Source organism: Syngnathus leptorhynchus, chromosome 13 (genome assembly GCF_054491065.1).
Source record: "Syngnathus leptorhynchus isolate UIUO chromosome 13, UIUO_Slep, whole genome shotgun sequence".
Classification (NCBI taxonomy): Eukaryota; Metazoa; Chordata; class Actinopteri; order Syngnathiformes; family Syngnathidae; genus Syngnathus; species Syngnathus leptorhynchus.
Window position 1 is genome coordinate 1,615,628 of NC_141207.1, and position 10,089 is coordinate 1,625,716.

Consider the following 10,089-nt stretch of genomic DNA (forward strand, 5'->3'; position numbering starts at 1 on the left):
TAACGTCTTGGAATCGGATAGCTTTTGAAGTGGTGCGTGGACGTACGAGCCGTTTGCTCGAAGCCAACATTCAAACGGCTTCATCATGTCATCGTTCCCTCTCTTTTTCTTCCCTCTGTATTTTTAAAACTCATCCTTGGCAACGCTAGGCTCCATTATCAAGTTCATCAATCAATATGAAATTTGGTGGACTCGTATCGCAACAGGACACACGCGCAAACAAAATTGAACAGGAAGTTAGTCATATTGGTTTGCAAAAACAGTTGGCTCACAAAAGAATGGACCCGTTCACTATTTGGGTTCATATGACCTAACAAAATAACCCAATTTTGGGTGGAAAGATTTGATTTGATTGGCTGGTAAAATGAGGACATTTATCCACCTCCAACCGGAGCCGTGTTATAAAAAGGAAAGAAAGAAGAAAGGCACATCTCGGCCAGGCGTGAACAATTGCCTCCAGATTGTGCATACAGGCCAGCCTCTTCTTCTTGGATCTTCCAAATGTTATTGAAGGAGGGAAAGTCGTTAGAGAGAAAAAAAACCCCATCACGTTTCAAGTTTGGTGGTCACAGCAGGAGGCCTCCCCCTCCCCCTTCCTGCGCTCTCTCTTGTCTATTCACTATGCTTTGTGGATTTTTAAAAGACAGATTGACAGCAATTGTTTTCTCTCAACATGAATATCGATATCTGTGTATGGATCTCAATCAATTCGAACACAGCATGACGGAATTGCGATATTGAGTGTTGACTCTCCTGGACGAACTCTCACCCGTGCAAAGTGCAAAAGAAGGTTTTACGAGCTCACCTTGAAAATGCATGAAGACTCTCGTTTCTCGCTAGCTTCCTCTAGCGGCAGATGGACCTTTCCCACTTGGCATGGTCACCTTTGACCTGCACTTTAAAGACGGCAAGATGCTGCCGGTGTGTGTCGAGAGAAAATAGTGAAACCTGAGCATGGATGAGAAGCAAGTAAATGTTTCCTGCCTGATGTGGAAATTATTTATGATCCTCTTATTTATGATGGCTTCTATTTTTGTTCTTGATTTGGATACTTTGAGATCAGTTCATCTTCAGCTCCATTTTTACTGTCAGATTTTCACAACATGCAGTCTAGATTTAAATAATCAGTCATCATATTTACAATTAAAAATATAATCAATTAAACAATACAAAATTTGTTTGATGATTTTTCAAGACAGATTTTCTGGCTCAGCTTTTCAATTTTCTTGGTCCTCACTTGCGCGGTTATACTTAATGTGGTTTCATATGGCACGTTGTTTATATTTGAGCAACTGTATTCAAAAGCCCAAATTCTGTCCAACCATCTGTGAAACAGGAAGTTGCTCCCACGTGACGGCCATGTGTTGTTGAAGCTACAAGAAGGTGAGAAGAGAGACAGACATCATGCTCCAGACTCTGGCCCTGCAAGTCGCATTGGGTGAGTCAAAGACAACAGGACATACTTTGGAAATGAAACAGGCAGTCAATATCCTTTTGGGAGTCCACTCCCCACCTGTTTGTTGTTTACCAACATTCTGAAAGGTTCTGCCAAACACTGAACTCACATTTACAGTGAGACCTCAATGAGTTGGCTAAAACTCAACCCTTGACACCACGTTTATGAGCAGACCCACAAGAAAGTCTTAAGATGTAATAAAAAAAAAAGCAAAGTCAGCAATTTTGGTATGACCTTTACTCGAAATGGTGTAGGGATATCAGGGAGAACTCTTTAAGGTCAAATAGAAATTTGGTGGCTTTGACATTTTCAAACGCTCACCAAATTTGGCAGGTGTGTTTATCTTTGTGAATATTGACATCTTTTATCCATCTGGATCCAAAAAGCCCTCTCATTTTTTTTTTTTTTTTTTTTGTTAAATTGGTGACGGTAAAAGTACACAACTTGGCGTACACTGATTGCGAGAGGACAGAAAAAAACACAAGTTATAGTCTGCTACCATCTGCTGGTCAGGTTTGGAAATGTATGAATTCAAATTGTATTCCAAAACAAAAAAATATTTGTATTCTAATTGATAACATTAATTTGTAGCACTTTCAATATAGCCTTAACAAAGCAAAAGTCCACCATATTTTAAGCCAAGACTGGCAGCTAAATAAATCTATAAAAATATCAATAGAGTGCGTGCTATTTCTCAATCCATGTGTTCATGTTTCCTCAGGTGAAGCTGCCCTATTAAAGATGCCAAAAATGGAAACTAGAAAAAACACATTTCTTTTTGGAACAGGTAAGAAAATATGTTTACATGTATGCAATGCAAAGTACCATACCTTCAAATACATTCGAGATAACTTCAAGCAACGTTTGGTAGACTCTCCACAAGTGTGTTGAGGCATTTTAACCAATAGGAGGCAGCAGACTATTCTGCACACGCACAGCTGTATTTCTCGTGTGTTTGTGTGTGTGTGTGCATGGGTTTGTGTGGCCCTTTATGGAGGGAGGCAGCTTTCCAAAAGTCAAAGGTTAGCTACACGAGGGAAAACCTGCCATTTAATGAGTTAGTCAATAAATAACCAGAGAAAAGTTACGTTGTGAGACTCTTCCTTTGTGTTGGATGTCTGCAAGTCCCCCCCCCCCCCCCCCTTGCACTCCGATTGGTACACTTTGCAAGGTCAAGGTTTCATTAAATATGATTAAAAAAATCAAAACACTGATGTTCTTTCCACAGAGGCTATCAGCATCTGCAGTGATAAATAGATATTAAAATCCACGCGGTCGCCACGCTTTTATTGGCCGTGTCGGCGCCAGAGAAATGATGAAGTCACTCAAATGCAGCCGGGCGAAGGCACGAGAAGAACAGGCGGCATATCTAAAAACACAATCTCGATTATATTTCTCATTTCAATGAGCTGCATTTGATTATTTGTGCAATTTGCATTGGCACAAATTTTCCATCAACTATATACAGGACAGACAGACAGACAGACAGACAGACAGACAGACAGACAGACAGACAGACAGACAGACAGATAGATAGATAGATAGATAGATAGATAGATAGATAGATAGATCAATATGGTATAGCTGAGTAAAGGTGCACAAATGCAGCCGGGCGGTGCCGTCTAATTACTGGATGAAGCAACGTAGTGACTCCTCTCAGCTGTTCCAGGTGACTTTTCCAGGTCTGAAGGTCGTTCTGGTAACAACGTTGGCACATTTCCACATTTTCCACATCACCACCATTACACTGTAAAAAATGCCATCGCAGTTTACACCTGTTGAACCCTGTTTTTATTATTTATTTATTTTAGCCATCATTTTTTTTTTTTTTTTTACTGGAGCGTAACTCTGATGTGAAACATTAACTTGTATTCACACCATTTATGGGAGATGCAGCGGGCAAAGTTGTCGCTGGGCCTATCGAGGCACCGTAAATGCACTGCTAATGAGTGATAAACGTGTGAGGTCACAGCTGTGTGAGTTGTGTGTGTGTGTGTGTGTGTGTGTGTGTGTGTGTGTGTGTGTGTGTGTGTGTGTGTGTGTGTGTGTGTGTGTGTGTGCGTGGGTGTGTGTGTGTGTGCGTGTGTGTGTGTGTGCGTTTCTGTGCGTAGATGGGCGTGTTTCTTTGAATTTGGATTTGAAGGAGAAAGAGAGAGAGGGAGAGAGAGAACAGTATTTTGCACTGTTACTTCTCACCTGAGTCCAATTGGGTACACTGTTCCAACATCCACAAGGGGGCGTCCTATTTATAGTCAAGCAGTGAATTGCTGACTATTGCTGACCTCCAATATGTTTACAAAATGTGCACATGAGAAACTCAGTTCACTTCAAACTGTGCTTCTTCTCTTCTCATCCATCCGTTCACATGCATGACATGAAGGCGGGTGTGTGCGGTCGTGGCTGACCTTTGCACCTGCTGTGTGTGTGTGGGCGTGGGTGTGTGTGTGTGTGTGGGGGGGATCTATAAGAGCAGCAGGCCAGGCCGCCCTCCCCCGAGCAACAGGTGTCCCAGGTGTAGCGTCCCCCCTTCGGCTTCGGGAGTTCGGTACCAAGAGGCACGACCTCTCTCGGCTCTGTTGATAAGAAGACGTGGCGTGACGAAGCGCAGCAGCCCGGAAAAAAACTCACTTGGCCATTCAGTTATAGACAAGACACGCAAATTCAGGTGAGTCTCACCGGAGTCGATTGACAATTACGATTCGATGATCGATTACTCTAAACGGCAAGGGAAGCTCAGCTTCCCTGAAAAATAAGTGATCAAATATATACCGTTGTACATGTCATTGACCAAATATGTGCTACAACGCGCTCAACTTTTGTTCAGAATCAGCTTCTTATCACTTGGTAATGATGTCAGAAAATATTTTCATGGACAGGTGTTTGATGACGTCACAATCTTTGCAAAGAAAACATCTCCAAAACAATTTTAGAAAAGACAAATCAAAAGCAGATGTCGAAAGCATCATTAAATCAAATAATCACTGCACATTGTTTCGAGATATGAACTACAATCCCATTTTTGCAAAACAGACCAAGCACAATCTTAACAAGTCTTTTCAGCCAATATAGCGTGACGTCTTCAAAAGTATTAGGGAGCCGATATGAACACTGAGTGGATTTTTTACCTACACCGGCTTTTAAGGTGTGGTGGATAAATGCAACAAAATAATATTTATAATAATAATATTTTATTATTTTAATAACTTTACTCGTAGCATCCTCATAACATCGCATAATTTTATGTTTTGTTCACATCACGAGGTGTAGGAGAGAATCCGGTCTATTTTTTTAAATAAAAGATAAATAAAACTGAAATAATTCAAGTTATTGATACTTTCTTGTGCGGTCCGGTACCAAATTATCCAGTCTGCGGCCCGGTGGTTGGACACCACTGCTTTAAAAAGTATAGACGCCGTTTTTGGTTTTTTTTGGGGTTACAAACGACGAGCGACAAACCGAGCGTCTATTTCTGGTAGGTTCTTTTTGTACCTGCTTGTATTTGGAGACTGACTTTCTTTTTCACTCTTTCTAACTTCTATCGCACTCTCTGTCCCTACCCAGCAGCAGCTAAATAAAGCGACACATTTTATTAGGTCGGCCGAAATTGAGCTTCCCCTCCTTGAATAGACCAGCATCCGAATTTGAGCTTCCCCTCCTTGAAAGACCCGAAAAAAAAGAGATGCTGTCATATTGTGCTTGATTTGTACGGGCTGGAAATGGCAATGAAAGCAAGATGATACTTTGGAGTTTGCAAAGAAAATCTGTATATGCTTCTCTTTACTCAACAAAGTTCCAAATTGTGCCACACGCTTAACAAAGAAATGTTTGCCGCCATTCCAATTTCCGTGCGTGACTCCAATCTGTCAGTTATTTGTTTCATTAGAAAATCAGAAAAACAAAAACATGCCTGATTACTTTGTAATCAGATTACATTTAATCAGGGGAAAATAGAATACGTTTAATAATAGAAAAAAAAGTGACGATTGCTTTCAGCATAACATTGCAGAATTTTTTTTTTTAATTATGTTTTTTACATTTTTTTTATGTTATGTATTTTGTGTGCCCTCTCTGCATCCATTGCAGCCTTGTAATCCTGAAAGGGGGATTCTCCCATCTGTGGTCCCTTCTCGAGGTTTCTCATTTTTCCCCTAGTTTTTTTTTTTTTTTAGTTTTTCCTTGCCCTCTTGGGAGCTTAAGGATGCTTTGAGCATAATTGTTTTGTATATGTGAAGCCCTTTGAGACTGCTTGTGATTTAGTGCTTAATAAATAAACTTGACTTGTCTGATCAAGTCTGTCTGATGTTCTTTCACACACAACGGACTAAAAGGTGATTCCCTTTTCTAGATACAGTCATGGGTCCCAGACCACAAGTTGGGACTGAGTCCTCCCCCTCGTCCCCCAGCTTTGGTATGTTGCAGCCCAGCCGCCACGTTAAGCCCCCGCGTTGTTTCCGCCCGATAATGTTGTACCTCTTAAAACAAAAGACAACGATAAGGGCGGGAAAGACGGCGCCATGATGTCATCCTACTCCACCGTAAACCTGGTCAATGACGACGTGGCTGAAGAGGATCCGTGGGACCTACCGGAGCTCAAAGACACGGGTGTCAAGTGGTCAGGTGAGCTCGGTCAGACCGAAGAGGTTATGGTTGCAGAACACTTGTCTGAATTCAGTTTCTTTGAACTATGTGACATTTCTTTGGAAGGTCTGCCATTTTGATGTGGCCATTTCCAATTCTTAGGGAGCACCACACAGCTTGGGTCTGAGTCCCCTTAACTTTGAAATATTTTCCCAACACCTGCAAAATTTGGCGCAACACCTCTAAGCTGGCATCATCGAGCGATATATAAAATTCCAGATCGATGACGGACGCCAAGTCAACCGACACGCTGTCTTTCAGATCTGGACACCAAGGGGAAGATCATGCGAGTGTTGACCTCCATCATAAAACTGGCCCTACTTCTAGGACTGCTCTACTTGTTCATCTGCTCCTTGGACGTGCTCAGCTCAGCCTTCCAGCTGGTCGGAGGTGAGACCGACAGAGTTGGCTCTGCTTCGTACATTTTTCTCGCCGTCTTGTCATCTTTGGCGTTTTGTACACAGGCAAAGCCGCCGGTGACATCTTTAAGGACAACGTGATCCTGTCCAACCCGGTGGCCGGTCTGGTGATTGGCGTCATGGTCACAGTGTTGGTGCAGAGCTCCAGCACCTCGTCATCCATTGTGGTCAGCATGGTCTCCTCTGGATGTAAGAAATGTTGACCCAAATGAAAGATCTCATCGTCAAGATAGTACCAGATACATTTGGATGTTAACGACTCAAAATTGTCTCACTTATATGTCTGTATTTTATTTCTTTTTTTTTTTTGCAGTGCTGGAGGTCAGGTCAGCAGTTCCCATCATCATGGGCGCCAACATCGGGACATCGGTCACCAACACCATCGTGGCCATGATGCAGGCGGGCAACCGCAACGAGTTCCGCAGGTAGACAAAACCCCGGCAAAGGTTTTTTGGTATCAAAGGAGGTCACCAATCGTCTTTGCGCCGTCCACCGCGCAGGGCCTTTGCCGGCGCCACCGTGCACGACTTCTTCAACTGGCTGTCCGTGCTGGTGCTGCTGCCCTTGGAGGTGGCCACGAGGGTCCTAGAAAAGCTCACCTACCTCATCATCCAGTCCTTCCAACTCGAGACGGGGAAGGATGCGCCCGACCTGCTCAAGACCATCACCAAACCGCTCACAGACTCCATCATCCAGGTGAACCAGCCACACGGCATCTCCTTGGCCTCTACTCTTCTTAATTTGACCTTTTGACCCCCCAAGTCACAATTGTAGCAGACCAGCTACGCACAACTCACTTTAAGGATGTTTTTTTTTCTCTCTTTCTCAGCTGGATAAATCGGTCATCACCGGAATCGCCACCGGTGATCCGGAGGCCAGAAACAAGAGTCTGATCAAAGTCTGGTGCAAGAAGAAGGTCAACACGGTAAGGAAAAATGCTTGGATGCTGAATGGATGGCCTGGACTTGACAATGTTAGGAAATGAACTGGTTTGCGGAAATGTCAGTGGCCTCGTGATGCTGTAAAATTATGAAACGAGAGGAAATGAACGCGACGGAATTGTCAGCTTTCTACTAATCCCCCCAAGTCAAGTCAAGTGAGTTACGTGCTTGGTCCATTTTTCTTATCTCTTGGGGAAATGAAGACTTTCTGGAACGAGACAGTGGAGAGCTGCCCCGTCGGCGCCGTCTGCTGGACGGAAGGCAACGACACGTTGACTGAGATGAACACCACCTGGACAGACTACCTAGAGAAATGTAAGCAAGCCTTTTAGTAAATACCTGAAGTGGAATGTGAGACAATGACCCCCCCCCCCCCCAGAGGCCCACTTAGACAATGACCACCTTTGACTGGTCCTGATTGCTGATTCTGCAAATAACTTTGACTTGCTCAATGAGACTATTCATACCAATCGGAGTGGCTTGAAGAGCACTATCGGCGTGACATGACAGTAGAAATGAATTTTAGTTGGTTTGTTTTTTTCCTCAAGCAGAGTCTCTCAGTTAGCTTAGCACGTTTGCCATGTGTGCCGACAGGCCCCCACATCTTTGCCAACGCCAACCTGCCCGACCTGGCGGTGGGTCTGATTCTGCTGGGTTTGTCGCTCTTCATCCTCTGTACTTGCCTCATCCTCATCGTCAAGCTGCTCAACTCCATGCTCCAGGGCCAGGTGGCCGTCGTCATCAAGAAGGTGCTAAACACAGGTGAGGGACGACGCCACACATTTTGTTCTCCGCGACGGTTGACACCTCACCCTCGGGCTCCTCCCGTCCTGAACCGCGTGACGAAGAAAGCTCAGGGACAAAGCGTGTGGTGATCCGACTTGCATCGTCCTTATTTGTCCTGTTTCTGCGATGGCCGTAGACTTCCCTTTCCCGTTCAGCTGGGTGACGGGTTATATCGCCATCTTTGTGGGGGCCGGGATGACCTTCATTGTTCAGAGCAGCTCTGTCTTCACGTCAGCGATAACGCCTCTTGTCGGTGAGTTGAAATCATTCAAGTAGTTTGAAGTTCGGTGCTACGGAAACCTCGTAGGTAGCTTCACAGCTCCGAGGTCTGATGGTGATAATGGCTGGCGACCGTTGCCACTCACATTTTGGACTTGGCTCCCTGTGGCAACTCGTGTCTCACTAGGTATCGGCGTCATCAGCCTGGAGCGGGCCTATCCTCTAACTTTGGGTTCCAATATCGGAACGACCACCACGGCCATCCTGGCGGCTATGGCTAGCCCGGGAGACAAGTTGGCCAACTCGCTCCAGGTACGAGAAGAAGAAGTAGTGGCGGCGTATCTCGGTTGTAATCATCTGCGTTTCTTGATAGATTGCGCTCTGCCATTTCTTCTTCAACATCATGGGCATCATTTTGTGGTACCCTATCCCGTTCACACGGATCCCCATCCGGCTGGCCAGGGGCTTGGGCAACCGCACGGCCGAGTACCGCTGGTTTGCCGCCTTCTACCTCATCCTGTGCTTCCTGGTTTTGCCGCTCACCATATTTGGCCTGTCAGTGGCCGGCTGGCAAGTGCTGGTCGGCGTCGGGGTGCCCGTGGTAGTGTTGGTCGTCTTTGTGGTCGTGATCAACATCCTGCAATCACGCTGCCCCCGTTGCCTGCCGCCCGTCCTCCGCACGTGGAACTTCCTACCGCGCCCGCTGCGCTCGCTGGCGCCTTGGGACAGCTTGGTGACGTCTTGTCTGGGTTTCTGCGGCCGCTACTGCTGCTGCATCTGCAAGTGCTGCAGCTGCTGCCAGAAAGACGAAGATGGCCAGGTGGCCGTGCACAAGAAGAGCCTGGAGCTGTACGACAACTCGGCCGCTACACCCCATAACAACGGCAAGGTTATCGAAGGGACTCATCTTTAAAAGCCTCGCTTGTGAAACGTGTCCATTTTATATACCGTCATCTCTCGACGTTAATGATTCCCGCGACTGGACTATCTCCTCCACGCTGTAATCTCAGCTACGCTGCTACGTACTGTTTTAAAGGCCTCACCTAATGGCCGTTTATCGATAAAAACCCTTCTATCACTATCTCAACTTTTTATGGATGGAAAATTCTGAATGTTAAATCTGGAATTTACATCTTTGTTATCTTCAGTATTTAAGATAAAATGTATGAATTCAATAAATTATCTCTTTTTTTTAACCTGTGCTTATTTGCTTGTCTCAACAAAAGTATCATGACATATTTCTGGTTTTGAGTGAACCTAACGTCTTTCTAAATCAGAAGTGTCCAAACAAAACCATGCATGGAAGAATACAAAGGCCAATTTGACATTGTATATATTGGCACTCATGGTGTTCTTCAAACTTCATGAGCTGTCACGTGCAAACACGCAATTGATAACATCATTGCTTATCATATCTGATATGCCTTTGAACAGAGACTTTATAAAGCATCATCCCATGGCATCTCAATCTCGAGATAAGATTTTCGTTCTCCCAGAAGACATAGTGCACTTAAAGTGCCTTTATAAAAGTTTTGGAGAAAGCAAGCTCCCATGAAGATGACTTTTGTTTCAGTTCCATGTTGTTCAAATTTTGCCCGTATCGTCTGCTTGTTAGGTTTTTGTTGGAACC

The 10,089-nt window shown here is 44.7% G+C and overlaps 1 protein-coding gene across 2 annotated transcripts; it reads left to right on the plus strand.

The window, feature by feature from the left end:
• Positions 1-2,197: 2,197 nt before the first annotated feature.
• On the plus strand, positions 2,198-9,631 carry LOC147046843 (sodium-dependent phosphate transport protein 2B-like). Of its 2 annotated transcripts, XM_085927832.1 has the most exons (15): positions 2,198-2,243; positions 3,930-4,121; positions 5,540-5,588; positions 5,802-5,864; positions 5,942-6,073; positions 6,356-6,484; positions 6,559-6,702; positions 6,827-6,938; positions 7,014-7,209; positions 7,343-7,438; positions 7,658-7,769; positions 8,049-8,216; positions 8,377-8,493; positions 8,647-8,771; positions 8,833-9,631. In XM_085927832.1, the coding sequence occupies exons 4-15, from the start codon at positions 5,810-5,812 to the stop codon at positions 9,370-9,372; spliced, it is 1,926 nt and encodes a 641-aa protein (XP_085783958.1). In that variant the 5' UTR covers positions 2,198-2,243; positions 3,930-4,121; positions 5,540-5,588; positions 5,802-5,809; the 3' UTR covers positions 9,373-9,631. The 2 variants fall into 2 exon arrangements, with proteins under 2 accessions (XP_085783958.1, XP_085783957.1); XM_085927831.1 differs by lacking the exon at positions 5,540-5,588.
• Positions 9,632-10,089: the final 458 nt, after the last annotated feature.

What these genes read in the sequence shown, in the direction of transcription:
- LOC147046843 (XM_085927832.1), top strand. Translation starts at nt 5,810, where the DNA reads ATGGGTCCCAGACCACAAGTTGGGACTGAGTCCTCCCCCTCGTCCCCC. An exon ending in CCCCTCGTCCCCCAGCTTTG is followed by an intron (nt 5,865 to 5,941) that starts GTATGTTGCAGC and finishes TTAAAACAAAAG; the next exon opens with ACAACGATAAGGGCGGGAAA. An exon ending in AGCGATAACGCCTCTTGTCG is followed by an intron (nt 8,494 to 8,646) that starts GTGAGTTGAAAT and finishes GTGTCTCACTAG; the next exon opens with GTATCGGCGTCATCAGCCTG.